At 52.3% G+C, this 24,034-nt stretch overlaps 2 protein-coding genes and 1 long non-coding RNA gene across 5 annotated transcripts; all 3 read right to left on the reverse strand.

The window, feature by feature from the left end:
* Window positions 1-402: 402 nt before the first annotated feature.
* C5AR2 (complement C5a receptor 2) lies at window positions 403-10,931 on the reverse strand. Of its 3 annotated transcripts, none has more exons than XM_049621632.1 (2): window positions 10,492-10,931; window positions 403-1,729 (listed from the first exon to the last, which is right to left on the reverse strand). In XM_049621632.1, the coding sequence occupies exon 2, from the start codon at window positions 1,712-1,714 to the stop codon at window positions 701-703; it is 1,014 nt and encodes a 337-aa protein (XP_049477589.1). In that variant the 5' UTR covers window positions 1,715-1,729; window positions 10,492-10,931; the 3' UTR covers window positions 403-700. The 3 variants fall into 3 exon arrangements, with proteins under 3 accessions (XP_049477589.1, XP_049477590.1, XP_049477588.1); XM_049621633.1 differs by lacking the exon at window positions 10,492-10,931 and adding an exon at window positions 6,854-7,077; XM_049621631.1 differs by lacking the exon at window positions 10,492-10,931 and adding an exon at window positions 3,609-4,361.
* Window positions 10,932-14,231: 3,300 nt separating this feature from the next.
* Window positions 14,232-23,356, reverse strand: C5AR1 (complement C5a receptor 1). Its single transcript, XM_049621630.1, has 2 exons — window positions 23,204-23,356; window positions 14,232-15,688 (listed from the first exon to the last, which is right to left on the reverse strand). Exons 1-2 carry the CDS (start codon window positions 23,333-23,335, stop codon window positions 14,636-14,638), a joined length of 1,185 nt encoding a protein of 394 aa, XP_049477587.1. The 5' UTR covers window positions 23,336-23,356; the 3' UTR covers window positions 14,232-14,635.
* LOC125915689 (uncharacterized) lies at window positions 21,185-22,904 on the reverse strand. Its single transcript, XR_007455725.1, has 2 exons — window positions 22,824-22,904; window positions 21,185-22,194 (listed from the first exon to the last, which is right to left on the reverse strand). It is a non-coding gene; the product is annotated as an uncharacterized LOC125915689 (long non-coding RNA).
* Window positions 23,357-24,034: the final 678 nt, after the last annotated feature.

Below are 24,034 nucleotides of genomic sequence, written 5' to 3' on the forward strand. Positions count from 1 at the left end.
TCCTTGCTATTTACCTGAAACTCAAATTTACTGGGTCTTGTGTATTTTAACTGATAAGAGTAGCTCAGAACACTCCCATGGATCTCCAGACACTTGCTATGGCCTGAGAGGCTTTCGAATCTGGCCCCCCACTATCTATCTCCCTTTCTCACCCCACTTTCCCTCTTGCTCCCTCCACACTGGCCTTTTCACTCTTCCTGGAATATGCCAAGCACATTGTGCCTCAGGGCCTTTGTACTTGCTGAGCCCCATGTTTAACATACTTTAAGCATGACCTCTCCCTCCCTTCCTCGGGTCTTGGCTAAAATATCACCTTACCCGATGAGCCTTGCCTGACTGATGGATATCCCTGCCTCACTCAGGCCTTTTCATCCCGTTTAGATTTCTTAACACTTATCACTACTTGATGTATTCCATATTCACTTTTCCTTTGCTTTCTGTTGATCTTCGTCCACGAGAATATTGTCTGTCTTCGTCCACTAGAATGCCAGCTCCCCGAGGGCAGGGGTTTGTGTCTGTTTTGGTCACTGCCACTTCCTCGGTGCCTATAATAGGGCCTTACACATAGCAGGTGCATAACGAGTGGATGTTGAACGGATAGAGAAATCAGTGATGATATCATTGAGCCCCTGGATCCAGCCGTGCCTGAAGCCAGCTTTGCGAAATCAGACAGAAGAACACAAACCAGTCTCCTTCTAGCCTACACCTCCATCTCCGACACGAGGTCGTGGCTGGTGGATTTCTTGCTGACCACACTTTCATCCTTGCTCTGCGACTCCTTCAGGGCCCAGTGACACGCGGCCGGCAGTGACCTGCGCAGTTGCATCCTCCCGAAATACAGGAAGAGCATGGGGTTGAGGCAGCTGTGAGCCAGAGCCAGGCTGCTGACCAGGGGTTCCGCCCGCAGGGCCCGGGCCAGGAGCGCAGAGTGCGGGGCGGCCACGGTGAGCACCAGCCCCAGCACGTGGTAGGGGGCCCAGCACACAAAGAAGCCCACCACGACAGCCGTGCCCAGTGGCCAGCGGCGTCGGGCCGCGCGGCACAGAAGGGCACCGTGGCAGCCGGCCACGACCGCCAGGGGGCCCAGAAAGCCGAAGACGAAGCGGGTGGCGGTCACGGTGTTCTCGACGGCCGCGGACCCACCATAGTCCACTACGCATTCCAGGCGTCGAGGGAAATACTCCTGGTGCAGCCGGCGATAGATGGCCGAAGGCACGGTGAGCAGCAGGGCCACCGTCCAGGCGACCGCGCGGGCTGCCTGCACCCTACGAGCCCGCCCGGCGGCGGCCCCCCAGCCGGGCCTGAGGGCCAGCAGGCAGAGGTCCGCGCTGAGAGCGGCCAGGAGAAGCACGCTGGCGTACATGGACAGCAGGATGGCCGAGGACAGGGCCCGACAGCCCACCGCCCCGTACGGCCAGTGGCCCCCGAGGGCGAGGGGCACCGCCAGCATGGGGAGCGACAAACAGCAGAGCAGATCCGCCACGGCCAGGTGGAGGAACCAGCTGGCACCGACCCGGTGGCGGGCCTCTTTCCTGGACACCCAGGCCACCACGGCATTGCCCGGCACGCCCAGCAGGAAGACCGCCCCGTAGAGCAGGAACGGGGCGGCGCCCAGCGGGTCGCTGGAGACACAGGTGCCGTCCATGCAGTCCACGGGGAGGTCCGGAATCCCGTCGTAATCCCCATACTCGTAGCTGACCGACGTGTTCTCCATCCAGGCCCCAGACACCTGAACCGGGGAGAAAGGCGTGGAAAGTGAGGAGGAAACCCCCCCCCCCGGGTCCCCGGAATCCTAGCGGGTGGGAGCCCCATTAGCGGCTTGGAGACTAGACGCTGTGACGGGCTCCGAACCGCAGTGCGTTCCGGTCTTGCGACTAGCTGGGGAGCGACTTGGACTTCGAGGACGATGCCACATCAGCACACCCGCCTCCCACCCCCCCCCCCGTTGGAATCCTGGAATTCCAGAACTAGCTCCAGAGCATGCGGGAATTCTAGAATGTCCCAGTGTTACAACCCAGGCTTCTTAGCATCTGGGAATTCCGGAACGCTACAGTGTCACGACATAATCACCATCGGGGCGCCTGGGTGGCCTAGGGGGTGAAGCGACAGACTCTTGGTCTCAGCTCAGGTCGTGATCTCATGGTTCTTGAGTTCGAGCCCAGCGTGGGGCTGCTTGCCTACAGCTCGGAGCCTGGAGCCTGCTTCGGATTCTGTGTCTCCCTCTCTTTCTCTCTCTCTCCGCCCCTCCCCCGCTCATGCTCTGCCTCTGTGTCTCAAAAATAAATAAACATTTAAAAAATATTTTTATATAAAAAAATGATCGTGATAAAAAAATTTTTGGAATCCCCAAATATTATATTAGGACCCTAGCCAATTATTATTTGGAATTTCCAGAGCAGCGCTGTGTGTTCATGGAAATGTCCTCTATGGGGGCGCCTGGGGGGGCTCAGTCGGTTGAGTGTCCCACATCAGCTCAGGTCATGATCTCACGGTTGGTGGGTTCGAGCCCCGCATGGGGCTCTGTGCTGATGGCTCAGAGCCTGGAGCCTGCTTCGGATTCGGTGTCACCCTCTCTCTCTCTGCCCTTCCCCCACTCATGCTCTGTCTCTCTCTGTCTCAAAAATAAATAAAATTTTTTAAAAATGTGTCTTATTTATTTTTTGAGGGAGAGAGGAAGCAGGGGAGGGGCAGAGACAGAGGGGGACAGAGGATCCGAAGCAGGCTCCGCGCTAACAGCAGTGAGCCCGACGCGGGGCTCGAACTCACGAACAGCGAGACTGTGACCTGAGCCGAAGTCAGACGCTCAACCGACTGAGCCACCCAGGCGCCCTCTACTAAGAGCAATTTTGTAAAGTCGTGATAGTGTCAGGAAAACAGGAAAAAAAAAAATCTCGAATTCTCCATTAGGAGATTCATTCATTCATTCATTCATTCAAGTTAGCACCTGAGTACCCTGTCTGTTCCAGGCACTGAATTCACAACGGGGTGACATTCTAGGTGGATGGAGGCAGATGAGGAAGGAATAAGTCACACAAGGAATAAAGAAGCAAAATACAGTATCTTAGAAGGTGATAAATGCTATGGCAAAAAAAAAAAGAAAAAAGAAAAATCACATAGGGAATTTTAAATAAGTGGTCAAAGACAGCCTCTCTGAGAAGGTGACATTTGAACAAAGCCATAAAGGAGGTGAGAGGGATGAGCCGTGTGGGGATCTGAGAGAAGAGAGCTCCAGGCAGAGGGAACAGCCAGTGCAAAGGTCCTGAGGTGAGAACATGGCCGGTCACGTTCAAGGAACAGTGAATCATTCGATCCCTATAACGACCCTCTGATTCTAACACTGCCATCGCACCCATTCTGCAGACGAGAAAACAGGCACAGAGAAATAACCTCCCTAAGACCATCCACCTAAGCAAGTTACAGAGCCGAGTTTTGAACTGGGTCGGCCCCACCCCGGACCTCCGGGCCCTGGAATATATTCACCCCGAAATCTTAGATTCAGAAGGCAGGACAGCCCGTGGCCCGGAGCAGACCCGGGCTCTGTAACTGAGTTTCAGTTGGCTCTCTCTCGGTTTCCTCATCTGAGAAATGAGTCACGGAGGTGGACCTACCTCATCGGTTTGGGGCGGAGGGGAAGGAGGCCTTGAGGAGTTGGTGTGTGTAAATCACGTGGCACAGACCAAGGGCTCAGGTAGACCGTAGACGATCCCCCATAATGTCAGAGTGACCTGACCCTGTGGCTGTCTGCTGACTCTTCATGGGCTGGCTGGCCCTACCCAGAGCCCTGTCTGGCATTGACACAAGAGGAAGAGCAGAGGGGAAGTTGGGACACCTTCTGCCCCCTCCACCCTGCCAACTAGCTGCCAACCAGCTGCTAAGAGGCCCGGCCACTGTGTGTGTGTGTGTGTGTGTGTGTGTGTGTGTGTAGGCTTTAAAAATTCAGGGGCGCCTGGGTGGCTCAGTCGGTGAAGCATCCGACCTCGGCCCAGGTTAAGATCACGCTGTCCGTGGATTCGAGCCCCGCGTCGGGCTCTGTGCTGATGGCTCAGAGCCTGGAGCCTGCTTCCGATTCTGTGTCTCCCTCTCTCTCTGCCCCTCCCCTGTTCATGCTCTGTCTCTCTCTGTCTCAAAAATAAAAAAAAAAAATTAAAAAAAAATTTTAAATTCAAACACTCACCAGCCATGTGGCCTTGGGCGGGTCACTGAACCTCTCTGTTCCTCAGCTTCCCCGTCTGTGATACGAGGATAATGATATTCCTCCCTTAGAGGTGTCGCGAGCATTCAGTAAGTGAATCGGGGCGACAAGCCGAACCCAGTGCCTGGTCCACAGTGAGCACGTGACATGTGTCACCTGCTGCTACACATACCCTCTCTCCCACCCTAAGACCCCCGCCCTGCCCAGCTTTTACTGGTTAAAGTCTGGAAAGCATTCCGCGTGTTGGCAGCTCAACCAGTCTGTGGAATTTCCCTTTTCAGATGTCAGACAGGGATGGAACATTCCAGTACCTCCTGGGTCATCGCTTAGCCTTTTCCACGCAATGTGTTTTCGATCTGTTTCCCTATCTGCACACACATCCACCCTTTTCTTACGGTTCAGAATCGGCCCCCTGGCTGGACGGGTCATGCTCATTAACCAGCCTTAGACTAAATAAAGGACGTTGAAAAAAAAAATTTTTTTTAAGGTTATTTATTTGAGAGAGAGACAGCGTGAGCAGGGGAGGGGCAGAGAGAAAGAGAGAGAATCAAAAGCGGGCTCTGCGCTACCAGCAAAGCCGCGAGATCATGACCTGAGCTGAAACCAAGAGTCGGACGCTTCACCGACGGAGCCACCCAGGCGCCCCAATAAAGGACAGTTTTAATAATGGTCACGAGCAGCTTAATTATGTTATCACCTTTTATGCAATAAACTATATTCATATAACTATATCTACATGTAAAACATAATTACCAAAATAACTATTATTATTACTTTATAACAATGAAGAGAGCAGGTGACATTTATTGAGCACCTACTATGTACCAGGCATAACCCTTATGACAACGCTATGAGGTACGTGCCATTGTTATGCCCCATTTCCCAAACTGTTGGCTACTTCTGGCTCCACTGTGTCCCCGGCATCTAGAAGGGCACCCGGCCCGCAGCGGGTGCTTAGGGGATGTTTGGCGAGTAAACGAATGAAGAGGGAAACTGAGGCACCGAGAAACAAACGGGTGACTTCGGCTTCTTTCGGTTCCTTGAGATCCCAAGCACCCGTGTGAGTGCTCTTGGCACACGTGTGTCTGTAAATCAGCCTGTCGTGTTGGAACCCCTGGGGCCCGGGGGAACCGTGGAGCAGAATGGACTTGAACCCAACATGGGATACCTCACCGCCACCTCCCAGAGAAGCATACATATGCTCATCAAAAGACCTTTGCCAGAAGAGTCACGTTCACAGCAGCCCATTTTGAGAAACCACCCAAATAGTCACCCACAGGGGAACGAATAAACAGAGCAGGGTATATTCCTGCGGTGGAATGTTCTACAACAATGAGAATAAACAAACCACACACGCGAAGGTGGATAGATCTCACATATACACTGCTGAGGGGAGAGATCCAGACAGACACGCGGGAGGGTTGACTGAGTAGTATCATTCTCATCAAGTTCAAAAACGAGCAGAAGAGGGGCGCCTGGGTGGCTCAGTCAGTTAAGCGTCCGACTTCGGCTCAGGTCATGGTCTCGCAGTTCGTGAGTTCGAGCCCCGCGTCGGGCTCTGTGCTGACCACTCAGAGCCTGGGGCCTGTTTCAGATTCTGTCTCTCCCTCTCTCTCTCTGACCCTCCCCCGTTCATGCTCTGTCTCAAAAGTAAATAAACGTTAAAAAATTAAAAAAAAAAGAAAAAAAGAAAAAAGAAACGAGCAGAAGAATTATCTGGGGGGGGGGGTTAGTAACTGGGGGAACGGGAGGGCACTTTGGGACCAGGGTTGTGCTATTCCTTTTATTTTTAATATTTATGTATGTTGAGGGGCGTCTGGGTAGCTCAGTCGGTGAAGCGTCCGACTCTTGGTGTCGGCTCAGGTCACGATCTTGCGTTTTCGTGAGTTCGAGCCCCGTATCGGGCTCTGTGCTGACCGCGCGGAACCTGCTTGGGATACTCTGTCTCCTTCTCCCTCTGCCGCTCCCCCGCTCACGTTGTCTCTGTCTCTCTCCAAATAAATAAATAAACCTTAAAAATTTTTTTTTTTTAATTTTGAGAGCGGGGAGAGGCAGAGAGAGAGAGAGAGGGAGAGAGAGAATCTTAAGCAGGCTTCACGCTCGGCGAGGAGCCCAACGCGGGGCCCCATCTCACAAACGGGGAGATCACCGCCTGAGCCGAGATCGAGAGTCTGACGCTCAACCGACTGAGCCACCCAGGCGCCCCCGGATTGTGCTATTTCTTGACCGGGGTGCTCACTGCCTGTGCAAGCTCGGCTCGTGGAGATACGCGGAGTTTCCTGGTTCTGACGAGCCCACTTTTCTGTGTGTATGTTACACATGAAAATAAAGTCAAAGTCTTAAGGAGCGGGATGACTGAGTCGAAGGGCTAGGTCACGGGACGCGTTGCCATTTGCTGGGGTCTCCAGAAACTGCCCGAGATCCTGGAGGTTGAAGACTGACCGTTTCCTCTCCACCTGGGTGGGAGGGCTACGTGGGTCCTTTGCCCCAAGCTTTTCTGCCGGGCTGCCCGAGTAAATTCCAGGGGTCTGGAATCCCAGTGGAATGGTGAGAGGGTTCCATCTCTCAAGTCCCAGGACTGAGTCCCAGCTTCTGACAATCATTCGTCTGAAAGGCCAAGCTGGTGCGACGCCTCCCTCCCGCCCTTCCCTCCATCCTTACTGTGTCTTGTAAGAGGATCCTCATCTTGACCCAATGCCACCTGAAGCACGAGCCGGGCTCACAGCCGGGACCCAGGAGGTCTGAGGTCTCTCCGGGCGTCTGGCAGCCGGGGGGATTCCTGGAAGCCCGTCCCCTTGGCCGAGGGCTCCCACGGGACGCCGCTGGGCACCGCCGACTCACGGGCCCCAGCAGATCTCCACAGCCAGGAAAAACAGGAGTGGCCTTGTCCTACGCCCCGGGGTGTGTTTGTCTTGTGCTCTTCCCATGACTCACATATCCCAAAATTACTGGGCAGCACATGAAGCCAGAGACGGCTCGGGTGGGTGGAGGGCTGACCCTGTGTCACCAACCCCAGGATCAATGTCACCAGTCACCAATTCTTGGAAGCCACACCTGCGTGCTGTTTGACCTTCAAGACCTGGGGGGGCGGGATGGGGGGGGCGGGAATCTGGGCCTAGACTCACTCTCCCATGGGACCCTCTGAGGTCACCCTCACCAAGCGCTCGCTGCCCTCTCCCTGCCTCCCAGCCTCCAACCGCATGCCCAGCCCCTCTCTCTCTTCCCTCCGCAGAGCCCCAAGGGCAGATAAACACGCCTCCCGCCTTCCATGCGCTGAGGGAGACGGCTCAGGGTCACGGTCCCCACAAAAAGCCCAAGGCCACCAAACACAGGGCCTGAGGCCTCAGAGCCGACAAAACGCAAACAAATCCTATCCCTCCTGTGAGCCTCAGTTTCCCATCTTTAGAATGGGAAGATGTTGACCTTCGAGGTCCTTAACCTCCCTCCCAGCACAGCCGCAGAGGCTGAGAACGTGGGCGTGAGAACCAGAAGGACTCATATTTCAGGTCCCCCGCTGAGGAGTTTGGGTGGGGGGGGAGGGGGGAGTCTCCGCCTCTCTGAGCCTCAGTTTCCTCTCCTGTGCGGTGGACTTTCTGCAGCAGCAGGAAAAAAAAAAAAAAAAAAAAAAAAAAAAAAAAAAAACGGTAAAGAGATTTAAAACACACATACGAGTACGACAGTGCCTGGCGCGTCGGAGGTGGCTTCCCCTGTGCTAAATCCACAGCAGAAAGACTGTAACAGAAACTCTTAAAATTTACATTTTAAGAACGCAGGCTTTGGGGCGCCCCGGGGGGCTCCGTCAGTTAAGCGTCTGACTTGGGCTCAGGTCATGATCTCCCGGTTCGTGGGTTCAAGCCCCGCGTCAGGCTCTGGGCTGACAGCTCGGAGCCTGGAGCCTGCTTCGGATTCTGTGTCTCCTTCTCTCTCTATTCCTCCCCCTCTCACGCTCTGTCTCTCTCTTTCTCGAAAATAAGTAAACATGACCAAAAAAAAAAAAAAAAAAAAAAGAACGCAGGCTTAGCAAGAGGAAGTGACTCTCCGATCCCAGAGCCCCTATTCAGCAGTTTTCTGTGTTTGTACTTCTCTCTGTGTGTGCTTCAGGGGCTGAGGGGACGTATTTACAATGTTTCTTTTGTTGTTGTGTACAGAGTACAATCATGTTGTTAGAGGAAGTTGTTCTGAGTCAACAAACTGGATGGAACTCACTGCGCGACTTGGGGCGTCTCCCGGCCCCTCCCTGGGTGACCGCGTCTTGGCTGAACCTTGTCATGGCCCCAGACCTCCCCGAGGAGACAATTGTCCCCTCCGTCCCTGCCTTGCTCCGGGAGACCCCTTCATCTCCCACACCCTATGGGAACCCGTCCTGGTCCGAAAAGACCCGGGGACTGTCCGTCCTCAGTCTCATCCGGAGTTTACAGATTGGGCTAAAACTGCTCAAATCGTTAGATCTTCATAAAACTCAGCCCCTGAGTCTCGGGGTGCACGTTTCTCGGATTCTGGGAGGCCGAGGTTTTCCGGTGTCCCTGGCGGTGGGGGCCTGGGGGATGCTGTGGGTTGAGGACGGTGTCTCTACGGGCTGCAGAGGCCAGGGGCAAGGGATGAGGGGGTGGGGACCACAGATTTATAAAAAGTGAGGGGCCAATCAGGGGGTGGGATTCCTTTACAGCCATCCCACGAGATGCCAAGTCCCAGCCCCTCAACACAGGGAATCTAGAAGGAGAACACTTTAAAGTTTTTTTAATGTTTTTATTTATTTTTGACAGAGAGAGAGACAGAGCACGAGTTGGGGGGGGAGGGGGGAGACACAGAATCCGAAGCAGGCTCCAGGCTCCGAGCCATCAGCACAGAGCCCGACGCAGGGCTTGAACTCACGGACCACGAGATCATGACCTGAGCCGAAGTCGGACGCTTAACCGACCGAGCCTCCCAGGTGCCCCGAAGGAGAACACTTTAGAAGGTTCAGTTGACAGGGGCGCCTGGGTGGCTCCGTCGGTTAAGCGTCAGACTCTTGATTTCAGCTCAGGTCATGATCTCACGGTTTGTGAGTCCGAGCCCCGCGTCGAGCTCTGCCGTGGATCCTGGAGCATGGATCCTGCTTGGGATTCTCTCTCTCTCTCCCACTCTTTCTGCCTCTCTCTCTCTCTCAAAATAAATAAACTTAAAAAAAAAAAAAAGGTTAAGTTGACATAGGAAATTGCCATGTTGTGGGTGCAAATAGGTCGTATTGCGACAAATATCTGACGAGAAAGCAGGTAAGTGATTGCCAGGAGCTGGGGGGCAGGGAGGGGTGTCTTTTGGGGTGACGGGAATGTTCCGGAACCAGATCGTGGTGACAGCTGCACCCCACTGGGAATGTACTAAATGCCATTAATGGTGACTTTTTTCGTGACTTGTATTTTACAATTTTTTAAAATAATAAACAATAAGCCATTATACCTCCTCGCCCCACAATGGGATGAAGTTTGGCAATTTCACAGGGTTCACCCGAACGTAATTTTGTAGATTCACTTATTTTCTTTAAAGATTCTATTTTTTTTTTAATTTTTTTTAAGGTTTATTTATTTTTCACAGAGAGAGACAGAGCATGAGCAGGGGAGGGTCAGAGACAGAGGGAGACACAGAATCCAAAGCAGGCTCCGGGCTCCGAGCGGTCAGCACAGAGCCTGACGCGGGGCTCGAACTCATGGACCGCGAGATCGTGACCTGAGCCGAAGTCGGACGCCCAACCGACTGAGCCACCCAGGCGCCCCCAAAAGATTCTATTTTTTAAGTAATTTCTATCCCCAACCTGGGGCTCGAACCCGCAACCCCGAGATCAAGAGTCGCACGCCCTACCGACTGAGCCTGCCAGCTGCCCCCACCCTAACAAAATTCTCGAAGCCTGAAAGGGTGAATGGCTATTTGACCCAAGGGATCTTACAGTGTTAGTCACAGACTATTTGAATCACACGATTGTAGAATGTCACCCTAGAACCTGGGCGCGTTAGACACATAGAGCTCCAGAAGTACAGAGCCTGGGTGGCTCAGTCGGGTAAGTGTCTGACTCTTGATTTCGGCTCAGGTCACGACCCCACGGTTCACCGGATGGAGCCCCGAGTTTGCTGTCAGCACAGAGCCTGCTCGGAATTCTCTCTCTCCCTCTCTCTCTCCGCCCCTCCCCCGCTCACACACAAGCGCGCGTGCTCTCTCTCTCTGTCTCTCTCTCTCTCTCAAAACACATAAACAAACGTTTAAAAGTATAACTAACACCCAAATTAATTGTGTCTGATTCTCTCTGCTTCGCTTTGCTTGCCTCTTACCCGGCCGCCGGAAAACGGACCATCTCATGCGTGGCTTGCATTGTGCCTCCTATGAGACCGTGCTGATCCGGAACGGTACCTACCCGGGGGTTAGAGGTGTGGTGTTCGGGGAGGTCACACGGCACAGGTGCAGGGACGAGGCTTTGCCCCGGGGGCCTGGGGGAGCCAGGTCTGAGGAATAGGTGGGTGGGTGTCGGGGCACTTGGTGGCGGTGGTAGGCAGGGGGCGGGGGACGGACACAGCCGGCTCAGCCAAACCCGATTACCCACTTTCTTTCTCCCCCACTTCCTCCTCAGAACTTGTTGAGCCAGCAGATGCCCCCAAACCCCAGATGTGGCAACGGCCGGGCCCTTCAGCCCACTTCCCTCTCCCCGGGCGGGGCGGCTCACCACCTCAGAGAAGCCACCTGGATCCCACGCGGTGACCTCCGAGTGTTTCCAGAAGACCATTGCGGGGCGCCAGCTCTTGGGACAACGTCTCCCTCCCAGATCGGAGTGAGGGAAAGACCTCGCCGTCTGCAGCCCACTCCCCACCCCCGGGGAAAGCTGGCCGTGCTCATGATCCGAGCCCAAATCCAGAGTCCGGTGCCTAATCGACCGAACCACCCAGGTGCCGAACGGGACGATCTTTTAAAAACAGGCCGGTTGGGGCGCCTGGGTGGCTCCGCGGGTTAAGCATCTGACTTTGGCTCAGGTCATGATGCCACAGTTCACGGGCTGGAGCCCCACATCGGGCTCTGTGCCGACAGCTCAGAGCCTGGAACCTGCTTCAGATTCTGTGTCTCCCCTCTGTCTGCCCCTCCGAGGCTTGCACTCTGCCTCTCGCATTGTCTCAAGGATAAATATTTTTAAAAAATTAATAAAAAGAAATATGCTGGGAGCGCCTGGGTGGCTCGGTGAGTTGAGTGTCCGACTCTTGATTTGGACTCAGGTCGTGATCCCAGAGTCGTGGGATTAAGCCCCACGTGAGGCTCCACACTGAGCGTGCAACCTGCTTAAGATTCTCTCTCTCTCTCTCTCTCTCTCTCTCTCTCTCTCTCCGCCCCTCCTCTACTCTTGCTCGTTCTGTCTCTCAAATTAAACACACAGTTACAGGAGGGAAATGGGGAAAAAAATTATAAAAGAAATATCTTGGATATATTGTTAGGCGAAATATAGTATTGGCTGCATGAATATATTTTATATATGAAATATCATTGTATATTACAATGTAATAAATATATTGATAGTATTACTATCACTATAATACATGGATGTCAATTAAATGTTAATATGTGTTATATATGTTCTACATTATGTAACATAGTTATACATTTTGATTTTATCTGATTATAAATGTAATTATTAATAGGGGCACCTGGCTGTCTCAGTCAGGATCTCAGAGTTGTGAGCTCAAGCCCCACGCTGGGTGTAGAGATTGCTTAAAAATAAAATCTTTGCTGGGGCGCCTGGGTGGCTCGGTCGGTTAAGCGTCTGACTTCGGCTCAGGTCATGATCTCACGGTCCGTGAGTTCGAGCCCCTCGTCGGGCTCTGTGCTGACGGCTCAGAGCCTGGAGCCTGTTTCAGATTCTGTGTCTCCCTCTCTCTCTGCTCCTCCCCGGTTCATGCTCTGTCTCTCTCTGTCTCAAAAAAATAAATAAACGTTAAAAAAATTAAATAAAAATTAAATAAAAAATAAATAAAATCTTTGGGGCGTCTGGGTGGCTCAGTTGGTTAGCATCGGGCTCTTGATTTCCGCTACGGTCATGATCTCATTGGTTCATGAGTTTGAGCTGACAGCACAGAGTCTGCTTGGGAAACTCTCTTTCTCTCTCCTTCTCTCTGCCCCTCCCCTCAAAAATAAATAAATAAACATTTTAAAAAATAAATAACTAAAATAAAATCTTTGAAATATATATATACACACAATTACTATATAACATATTGATATTCATATAATACATAATTGTATAATGTTCATGAATATATTATATTCAACATTACTATGCTACTCATGTCATTGTTGTTAATATAATTATAAAATATAGGGGCGCCTGGGTGGCTCAGTCGGTTGAGCGGCCGGCTTCGGCTCACGGTCCGTGAGTTCGAGCCCCGAGTTGGGCTCTGTACTGACAGCTCAGGGCCTGGAGCCTGATTCGGATTCTGTGTCTCCCTCTCTCTGACCCTCCCCCGTTCATGCTCTGTCTCTCTCTGTCTCAAAAATAAATAAACGTTAAAAAAAAATTTAAATATATTACTATTATTTCATCCATTTCTTTTTTATTTTTTAAGTGTATGTATTTATTTATGTAAGTTCTACCCCCAACATGGGGTGCAAATTCACGACTCTGAGATCAAGAGCCACACACCCTCCCAGCTGAGCCAGCCACGTGCCCCCGTTTCTTCTCAATTTTTTAGTGTGGCAACCAGAAAACTGGAAACTACCTGTGAGATTCACAGCATGTTTCTGTTGAATGGTGCTGGTCTATATGATATTTCTAGCCCATCTGCACACACGCACGCACGCACACAAAATACTAAACAGAACTGTTTTGCAGTCAATTATAAGTAGCACAGCGTTTCAACATTTATTGTTTTTTATTTGCATTATTCAAAGAAAAATTTTTTTAATGTTTATTTATTTTTTTAATTTTTTTTTTCAACGTTTTTAATTTATTTTTGGGACAGAGAGAGACAGAGCATGAACGGGGGAGGGGCAGAGAGAGAGGGAGACACAGAATCGGAAACAGGCTCCAGGCTCCGAGCCATCAGCCCAGAGCCTGAGCGGGGCTCGAACTCACGGACCGCGAGATCGTGACCTGGCTGAAGTCGGATGCTTAACCGACTGCGCCACCCAGGCGCCCCTGTTTATTTATTTTTTAGAGAGAGAAAGACAGAGCGTGAGCGGGGGAGGCGCACAGAGAGAGAGAGGCACAGAATCCGAAGCAGGTTCCAGGCTCCCAGCTGTCAGCACAGAGCCCAACGCGGGGCTTGAACTCACAAACTAGGAGATCATGACCTGAGCGGAAGTCAGATGCTTAACCCACGGAGCCACCCAGGGGCCCCTATGTTCATCATTCAAGCGCAGCAGACTAGTTTTTTCAAAAGTCAAAAGGTTACACGCTGAATGAGTCCATTGATATAACGTTCCTGGAAAGGACCGAATTGAAGATGAGAGTGAAAAACCGTGGTGGCCAGGGGCTGGAGACCCCGCTGGGAGGGTGGAGGGCAGTCGGTGGGGGGTGGGGGCTGGAAAAGGGCATCATGGGGGATCCGGTGGTGACGAAAATATCCTGCACCTCGAGTATATCGGTGTCGACATCCTGGTCGTGATCTTGTAATGTTTTGCAAGGTGTTCCCATAGTGAAATAGGTCAAGGGCACAGAAGAGCTCTCTATATTATCACTCACAGCCAGCTACACGTGAGTCCGCAGTGATAACCAAAATTTAAAGTTTCTTGAGTTTTTTTTCTTTTTTCTTTTTCTTTTATTTATTTTGAGAAATGCAATCCAAACAGCAGTTTACAAAGTAAAACGTCAAATTCCCGCGTGACCTCCTTCCCCCCTGGAGGTGCCCAACCCATGTTTCTTAACCTCCCCTTACGGCAAGCTTCCCACACACTTACTTCTGACCGGGACCATCTAACCTCTTTTCTACTTAAGGCATTTTTTTTTTTTTTAAACCCAATTGAGTAACATTTTAACCTACTGTACTTTAAATCGACACACTTAGTTGGGCTTTTTTTTTATGTTTATTTTATCTGGGGGGGAAAGAGGGAAAGAGCGTGAGCAGGGGAGGGGCAGGGAGAGAGGGAGACACCGAATCCGAAACAGGCTCCAGGCTCCGAGCTGGCCGCCCAGAGCCCGACTCGGGGCTCGAACTCACGAACCGGGAGCTCGGGAACCTGAGCCGAAGTCGGACGCTCAAGCGACTGAGCCGCGCAGGCGCCCTTCACTCTTCTGCAAAGGCTGTGACGTTCCCATCTGTCTTCTGTGTATCGAATGTGTCCTAGTCACAAGCTCCACGCGCACGCGCACGCGCACGCGCAGACAGAGAGCTGTTTGGCGGGAGGGGGCAGGGTTGCTCCCGGTAACACGGTTTCACCAAGGTCACGGTTACCGTGAGCCCAGAGACACCGCACGGGTGGGAAGGCGGGGGGCTCCCCTCACACCGCCTGGCTCTTCTGGGCTGGGGTGTCCGCCGTGGAGAGGGTGTAGGACTTGCTGTCCCGGGACACGGACTCCTCGGTCAACACGTTCCGGAGCCTGGCGGGGAGGGACTTGAGGAAGCGGGCGTGGAAGCCCCGAGCCGCCGCCACGTAGATGACGGGATTTATGCAGCAGTTGACGTAAGCGAAGGCGATGCACAGGGCGTCCAAAGCCGACACGTTCTTGAAGGTTCTCGAGCGCGGGTGGAACAGGGCCAGCATTATCCCCGTCACCTGGTAGGGCAGCCAGAACACAAAGAAGCTGGTCACCACCGCCGCCACCACCTTGACCGTCTTGGCGGAGCGTGTGGCGCTGCGGCTCCACGTCCGAATCAGGAGGAACGTGTAACAGATTCCGAGCGTGACCAGCGGCCACAGGAAGCCCACCACCAGCCGCAGGATGGCCACGACCCTCTCGGTGACGACACCGTCCCTCCCGTAGTCCACGCCGCACTGCATCTTGAACGGAAAGGCCTCCACCTGCACCACGCGATACATGAAGGACGGGATGGTCAGCAACAGGGCCAAGCCCCAGGCCACGCCGCAGGCCGCCCAGGCCAAGTGGGCCCCTCGGTAGTTCTGGCACCAGATGGGGTTAAACACCAGCAGGAAGCGGTCGGCGCTGATGGTGGCCAGGAGCAAGATGCTGGCGTACATGTTGAGCAGGATGAGGGAGGGCAGGACGCGGCAGGCCACGTCGCCATAGGGCCAGTGGCCGTGCTGGACGATGGATGTGAACAAGATGGGCAGCGCCAGGCAGGACAGGAGGTCGGCCACCGCCAGGTTGAGAAACCAGATGGCGTTGATGTTTCGCCGGACCTCGAAGCCCGTCACCCACACCACCAGGCTGTTGCCCGGGACGCCCACCAGGAAGACCACCGCGAAGATTACCAGGGCAATCACATTCGGAGCAGACAGGGTGGGGGTTCTAGAAGACTTGTCCACTGGCATGTACGGGTCCACGGTCCAGCCATAATCAGGATACTCAGGGGTGCTGTAATTCAGGGAGTCCTGGGTGGGATGAGAGAGGCAAGAAGGGCCCATGAGAGCTATGCGGCCAGGAGCCCATCACACCTCTTCTTGGAGCCCCAGGTTTCTCCCCAGGGAAACGGGGATGTGGAGGGCCTAGACCCAGCGACAGGGTTACACCTGCCGCCCTGCCGCCTCCTGCTAAAATCCCTGGACATCCCCAGGATCCGGCAACCGAGCGGGCAAAACCTAGTCCTGCTGCCAACGTTGTGGTCACTGTCCGTTCTGACGGGACTGTACCCCATGACACACAGCTGGTTCGCTCTTTTTTGAATTTTTTTTTATTGATTTTTTTTAATGTTTATTTATTTTTGAGACAGAGAGAGACAGAGCATGAACGGGGGAGGGTCAGAGAGAGGGAGACACAGACTCTGAAACAGGCTCCAGGCTCTGAGCGGTCAGCACAGAGCCCGACGCGGGGCTCGAACTCACGGACCTCGAGATCATGACCTGAGCCGAAGTCGGCCGCTTAACCGACTGAGCCACCCAGGCGCCCCTTGTTAGCTCTTTTTAACGCCGTCAACAAACTGAGATGATATCCCCAGGTGGCTACCCCACTGCCGCCCATCACCCCCTTTTGCTGCCTCGCACCCAGTAAGACAGCTCCGTGCTCTGTCTCCGAGTGGCTCCCCACCCCCCCTCCCGAGAAGGCAGGGATTCGGCCTGGTATTTAAGCAAGGAGAAAGGGGGAATCAAAAAAAAAAAAAACAAAACAAAACCAAAACAAACAAAAAAAAACGACGCTCAGTCATCCAGGTAAATATGTGGATGCGATGTTTTAAAGAATCAAAATCAATGCCCGCCCCTCCCCCTCAAATCCATGGGGGGTGGGGGGGGCAAAACATCCAAACTGTAAATAAAGACAGGCTGCCGTCTTTGTTTGTTTCCTGCCCTTGCACGATTGTGCCTTGGGAACCGTCCAATCAGACCACAGTTTGCTTTCCTAGACAGGTGGGTGTCTGCAAATGGACACTGGTGTGTAAACGTATCGGGCAATTCCGGGGTTTTAGGGACAGTCACGCTGCTGGGGCTTATGAGGTGGTTTCTGTTGTGGGGCGGGGGCGGGGGGATTTGAGCAGAGCTTTATTTATTTGTCCTACTCGGTTCAAACTACGGGAGGATATTTTGCGAAGGGTAGAGGGGCACACATGTGTCCTTTCGCTCCGGGTTCCCGGCTAGCTCAGCACTGGCACTTAGGGGCCAGATCCCGACTGTCCTGCTTGAAGCCTGCCTGGGCCCTTGGAAGTTCCCTTACTGCTCCGTGCCTCAGTTTCTTTCCTGGTTGACCCGTACTCTTCTATCACCATTAGCTTAAGTCGTTTCAAAACCTCAGTGTCAGAGCAGAGAGAAAATATTGAGGGGGGGGGGGTGGCAAGATGAAGCATAAAAAATAGGAATAAGATACAGATTTTTGCCTCGCAAGAGGAAGGACAGAAGGATATAGAGAAAGATATAGGTGTCCAAGAACACAGAGCGCCTTAGCACCCAGATTATGGTCTCTAATGACCCTCTGCCATTCAAAGGGCCCAGGCTTGGGGCGCCCGGGGGGCTCAGTCAGTTAAGCGTCCAACTTCCACTCAGGTCATGAGCTCAAGGTTTGTGAGTTCAAGCCCCACATCGGCCTCTCTGCTGTCGGCGAAGAGCCCACGGCAAATCCTCTGTCCTCCTCTCTCTCTCTGCCCCTCCCCTGCTCATGCACTCTCTCCCTCTCTCTCTCTCTCAAAAATGACTAAACATTAAAAACAAAGATGAGCCAATTTGAGTATCTAATAATAATTGCTATGGAATGAAACACATTCATATGTAAAGATCTGTGAGCTCGAAATGACAGTAAAAACAAGCAAACCCAGGGGCACCTGGGTGGCTCAGTCAGTTAAGTGTCCGACTCTTGGTTTCAGTTCAGGTCATGATCTTGTAGTTGGAAGGATCAACCCTCCCACTGAGCTCTGTGCTGATGACGCAAAGCCTGCTTGGGATGGTCTCTCTCCCTTTCTCTCTCTGCCCCTCCCCCACTCTCTCTCTGTCTCTCTCTCTCTCTCTCTCTCAAAATAAATAAATAAACATTAAAAAAAACAAAACCCAAGCAAACCCATTGGTCACCTTTTTATTCTGGAAAAGAAACAAATCAAGCATTTATCCTGCCATTTCTGCACAGGGTATATATATTTCAGGGAAATAAAGAGTTGATGTAGGAAAGTCTTCCTTTAGGAAAAAAATCTAAGAGGGGCGCCTGGGTGGCTCATCCAGAGAAGACAGACAATTGGACATCCTGTTCTATCTGATGTGACGCATTAGAAAGGACACAGCACCGCCTGTGAAGTGATTCTGGCCCAATAAATGAATGGGGCTCCAATCAAGGTTCTAGATCAAGAACGACCAGTCCACAGGAAAAGCAGGGGACGGAGGAACATGATAACGCCACAGGGACAAGATCAGCCCAAGCAGACCGCAGAAAACTCTACAGGACAAATGGTACGGTCTGCTTCCTCCCACAAATAAATGACACTGTAAAAAAGAAAAAAAAGACAGAGAGAGAAGATGAAGAAATGTCATGGATTAAAGGAGATTTAGAGGCATCTCAAGCAAAGGTAATATGGAGACATTGTTTGGATTTGGAGCGGAATAATCAAGCGGAAAATCAGACATTTTTGAGATAATGTGGGAAATGTAAAAATGGAGTGTTTGACGATAGTAAGGAATCGGTGCTAATTTTATTGAGGGTGATGTGGTATTGTGTTTATGTTTTTAAAAACCGAGGGGGAGGGGCGCCTGGGTGGCTGGGTCAGTTGAGCATCCGACTTGGGCTCAGGTCATGATCTCACTGTCTGTGTGCTCGAGCCCCGCGTCGGGCTCTGTGCTGACAGCTCGGAGCCTGGAGCCTGTTTCAGATTCTGTGTCTCCCTCTCTCTCTGCCCCTCCCGTGCTTGCCGCGCTCTGTCTCTCTCTCAAATATAAATAAAAACATTAAGAAAATAATAATAATAATAATAATAATAAAAAGAAGAAGAAGAAATAAACACCAAGGTATTTAAGAGCCAAAGGGTGTGATGCCTACAACTTACTCTCAAATGTTCAGGGGGGAAAAAAGATGATAGATAAACAGATGATAGACAGATGATTGACTGATAAAGCAAATCCGGAGAATCTGGGTGAAGAGCATTATGGGAGTTCTTTGTATCGCTCTTACCGTTTTTCCGTAAGGGTGAAAACATTTCAAAATAGAAAGCTCAACTTGTTGCAATATTTCTATTGGTAAATAGCCCCTGCGGGAGCCTTCCCCTTACCATCCCCCCCTCCCACACCCCTTCTTCCCCTTTCCTTCTGGGACCCACCCAGCCCCCTCCTCCCTCCACTCCCCTACCCCTATCCCCAAGCTCCAGTTTAACTAAAGGGTTAATGCCAGGCCCAGCAGGAGGCTGTAGGGCACCTTTAGCAGGTGGTTAAACTCGTTGTGAGTGTTCCCTTTGGATGCAGCATTCAAAGCTAGTAGCTTTTGTGCTTCTGGTTCCACAGCTCCCAGGCCTCCTTGGCTACACAGTGACTCAGACTCCGAAAAGGGAGCGTCCCTACACGCCCCCACTCCCTGCTCCTCAGCTGACAAAGTGCCTTCCGGATGGCCATGACAGACGTGAGCTCACCAGGGGCCCTTTTCCTTTTGCTGATTTCATAAGGCCAGGGGAAAAAAAAAAAAGAAAGTGCTGATTCGAACACCCTGTGGCTTCCAGGCCCCTGCCAGGACCAGTGGCTGGGAAAAGCTTTGCCCCTGCAGCACCCCTACAAAGATGGGAAGTCACCAGAGGGTCCAGCAAGAAGGAAGGGGCTGGGTTAATGATGGCGCATCCCGGCCCACAGAACACATCTGGGCCACTCTCCCAAAGAATGAGGAGTTTACGCTCTGATGTGGAAGGCACTCCAAGAGCTAGGGTGATGTGTAAAACCCGGGACCGGAGGCGCCTGGCTGGCTCAGTTGATGGAGCCTGCACCTCTGGATCTCGGGGTCGTGGGTTCAAGCCCCACGTTGGGTGTAAAGATTGCTTAAAAATATGGGGGCGCCTGGGTGGTTCAGTCGGTTAAGCGTCCGACTTCGACTCAGGTCATGATCCTGCGCGGTTTGTGGGTTTGAGCCCCGCGTCAGGCCCTGTGCTGACAGCTCAGAGCCTGGAAGCTGCTTCGGATTCTGGGCCTCCCTCTCTCTCTGCCCCTCCCTGCTCGTGCTCTGGCTTTCTCTCTCTCTCTCAAAAATAAGTAAACATTAAAAACAAATTAAAAAAAAAAATACAAAAATCTTCTCTGGGAATGCAAGCTGGTGCAGCCACTCTGGAAAACAGTACGGAGGCTCCTCAAAAAACTAAAAATAGAACGACCCTACGACCCAGCCATTGCACGACTAGGCATTTATCCAAGGGATACAGGGGTGCCGTTTCCAAGGGACACACGCACCCCCGTGTTTATAGCAGCGCTATCGACAAGAGCCAAAGTCTGGAAAGAGCCCAGATGTCCCTCGATGGATGAACGGATAAAGAAGATGCGGGATATATATGCAATGGAGTATTACTCGGCAATCAAAAAGAATGAAATCTTGCCATTGGCAACTACGTGGATGGAACTGGAGGGTATCATGCTAAGTGAAATTAGCCACAGAGAGACAAATATCATGACTTCACTCCTATGAGGACTTTAAGAGACAAGACAGATGAACATAAGGGAAGGGAAGCAAAAATAATATAAAAACAGGGAGGGGGACCAAACAGAAGAGACTCATAAATCTGGAGAACAAACCGAGAGTTCCGGGAGGGGTTGGGGGAGGGGGGAGGGGCTAAATGGGGGAGGGGCATTAAGGAACCTACTCCCGAAATCAATGTTGCACTCTATGCTAACTAATTTGGATGTACATTTTTAAAAATTAAAAATAAAATTAAAAAAAATTTTTTTTAATGTGGAACACACGCACACACAAAAGAAAGTCTGATGCAACCGTGCAGATGGGGGGGCAGAGGGCGCTGGGGCAGGAAGAAAGACGCTCTGATGCACGGCAGAGGGAAAGTCTAGGTTGGTGTGCCTTTTGGCAATGTCTGTTAAAAGAGAAATTGCGCACGGACTTAGCATCTGCAGTTCTGGACACCCAGACTTGGGTCCAAAGATGTAACTTTGGTTTCAAAGACAAAACATAGCGGGGGTGTCTGGCTGGCTCAGTCGGTAGGGTGTGCGACTCTTGATCACGGGGTCGTGAGTTCAAGCCCCGCGTTGGGGGTGGAGATTGCAATAAAAAAAAAAATTTCATATATTTTTTAAAAATTATTAACGTGTATTCATTTTTGAGAGACAGAGAGACACAGAGTGTGAGCAGGGGAGGGGCAGAGAGAGAGGGGGACCCCAAAGCCGAAGCAGGCTCCAGGCTCTGAGCGGTCAGCACAGAGCCCCCCACGGGGCTTGAACCCACGAACCGTGAGACCATGACCTGAGCCAAAGTCAGACGCGCAACCGACCGAGCCACCCAGGCGCCCCTAAATAATTTTTTTTAATAACATTGAATTTATTTTATTTTTTTTTTAATTTTTTAACGTTTATTTATTTTGGAGACAGAGAGAGGACAGAGTATGAACGGGGGAGGGTCAGAGAGAGGGAAACACAGAATCAGAAGTAGGCTCCAGGCTCTGAGCTGTCAGCACAGAGCCCGACGCGGGGCTCGAACTCACGGACCGTGAGATCATGACCTGAGCCAAAGTGGCCGCTCAACCGACTGAGCCACCCAGGCGCCGCTAATAACATTGAATTTAAAAAATAAAGACACGGGCGCCTGGGTGACTCAGTCAGTTAAGCGACCGACTCTTGATCTGGGCTTGGGTCATTGTCTCACGGTTCATGAGTTCAAGCCCCACATCGGGCTCCGTGCTGACAGTGTGGAGCCTGCTTGGGATTCTCTCTCCCTCCCTTTCTCTCTGCTCTTTCCTGCCTCTCTCTCTCTCTCTCTCTCTCTCCCTCTCTCTCTCAAAATAAATAAATAAACTTAATTAAAAAAAATAAAGACAAAACATGGGAAACAACCTAAATCTCTATTGACAGGGGAGAGACCCTCCCAGGAGATTATCACACAGCTGACAAAAGGAAAGGACGAATCCCCTTGAAATATACACGGATGATAACTGTATCTTCCTCCTCGATGTAAATGTAAAGTGCATAGCACAGGGCCTGGCATACAGTAAGCGCTCAATAAATACCGGTTACTAATACTATACGTTACTCTAGGGGAAAAAAGCAAGCTGTAGGCCAATGCGCAGAACGTACGTCTGTTTGCAGGGGGAAGGAACGACAGACGTGCCACATGCAGTGAGCGCCTACTGTATACCATGCACGTAAGAGCTTTCCGTGTATCATTTAATTCTTTCAGTGATCCTGTGGCGTAAGTTCTAGTTCTGTAGGATCGTCGGATTGTTCTCCCCATCTTCAAGGTAAAGAGAAGGAAGCCCAAGAAAGAGGAGTCTCCTCGTCTATTACACAGAAGAGACAGAACGTGAAGCTTATTTCAACTCGACCCCCATGTCAAACTACCCCCTACTCTATTCCCTACACCTCTGTTCTTGAGCACCTGTAGACTGTTTCTGGAAGGATCCAACACAGCGTGACAAGGAGTCTGAGGCTCTGGGCTGGGCGGGCAGAGTGACTTTTCACTGAATGCGCTTTGGTATTTGGGACCTTTTTGCGGCAAGAAGAAGCCGAAGCCAAAGGTCGGTCCGCTTCGCAAAGTCCTGTTGGCCCCAGCCAGGTCTCAAAAGTGGGGTGAGGCAATGCCAAGCCCCTCCTTGGTCAGCTAATGTGTCTTCCGTTTCCTCTTTCACCCAGATGAAGCAAGACCAGAACCTCTACCAAGGCAGGTACTAAATCACAGCCCTGCCTCTCTGGAGACCCAGCCCTGGGGGCACAGGGGGGTGGGGGGCAGGGGAGGCGGGAGCCCTCCCAGAGCCTGGAGACCGGCTTCCTTTGACACTCACAGAACCCATGGGACAGCCTGGGTCTGCCACCCACCCATGAAGCACCCGGGCCATCTCTGCTCCTGCCTGGGCCTCAGTTTCCCCGTCTCTACAATTCAGAACATCTGAAAGTCCGGGTGAGTAACTACCTTGCTTCTGAGCTGGTTCTTTGCAGCCTCCCAGGGTTTGCTCCTGCCATTCCCGCCGCCAGAAAGACCCCCTCCTGGATCTCTCCACTTGAGGAAGATGTCATCTAGCCAGATCCAACACTCGGATTTCCTGCCCCAGGGACCTTTCTGATCCCAGCCCCGAGGACCCGGGGATAATCCCTTGATGATCTTACTTTTTAGCTGTTTCCCAGCCCTGGAGAGTCTTGAGATGCGGGTCAGGGGAGAAGGGAGGAGACGGAGAACAGAGAGAGGCAGAGGCAGCGAGAAGGGGAGAGGTGGGGAGAGAGAGAGAGACCCAGCAAGGAGACAGAGAAGGGAGACGGTTCCTGAACCCCATGATCCTGCTGGGGGGGACTCACCATATTCGGGTCTCCCGGGGTTCCCCGCTGATCGAAGGTGCGTCCTGCCCACAGACTGTGGTTTTTAAGCCCCAAGGGAGGGTGCAAACAGCAGAAAGGAAATGACCAGTCTTTCCCCTCTGGGGTTCTCATTGGTCTGCGCACTGGGCACCCCAACTGGGGCAGCTTCCGTGGGGCATCACCCAGAGAGCTCTGAACACCTCCTTCCAGCCAGAGGAGGGAGGCTGGGCTCACAAAACTGAGGAAATTCCTGGCCTGACGAGGGTGGAACCCAGAGAGAAGAGACCCCTCCACCCTCCACCCAGATCTAGGCTCAGCCCCTCTCTTGGCCTTGGTTTCCCCATGTGGGACCTTCTAGGGCCTCGGGGAAGGTGCAGAAAAGCTCAGAGATCCAACTGGATCAAATCCCCCTGGGATCCTGGGGAGCAGGGATCGTGAGTGAGCCCCAGCCTCCCAGCCAGGTTGCTTTGAGGCCCAGAGAGGTCCGTGGAGGTGGCCCGGCTGTTAAACCCTCCTGCCTGGCCTTTTGAAGTTGGCACCCCCTGAGCACAGCCATCGTTTCCGGCTTCTTTCTGGGTTCTCCCAGAGACACGTGGGAGCCTGGGGTGAGGAAGGACCCTAGTTGGTCTCTTGTAGCGGCTGCTGTAACAAAATGCCAGAAACTGAGTGGCTTAGAACCACAGAAATGGGGGCGCCTGGCTGGCTCGGTGGGGAGAGCCCATGAGTTTAGATCTCAGGGTTGTGAATTCGAGCCCCAGGTTAGACAGAGGTTACTTAGAAAAGAAAGGAGGGGCGCCTGGGTGGCTCAGTCGGTTAAGCAGCCGGGACTTC

This window comes from Panthera uncia (genome assembly GCF_023721935.1).
Source record: "Panthera uncia isolate 11264 chromosome E2 unlocalized genomic scaffold, Puncia_PCG_1.0 HiC_scaffold_19, whole genome shotgun sequence".
Lineage (NCBI taxonomy): Eukaryota > Metazoa > Chordata > Mammalia > Carnivora > Felidae > Panthera > Panthera uncia.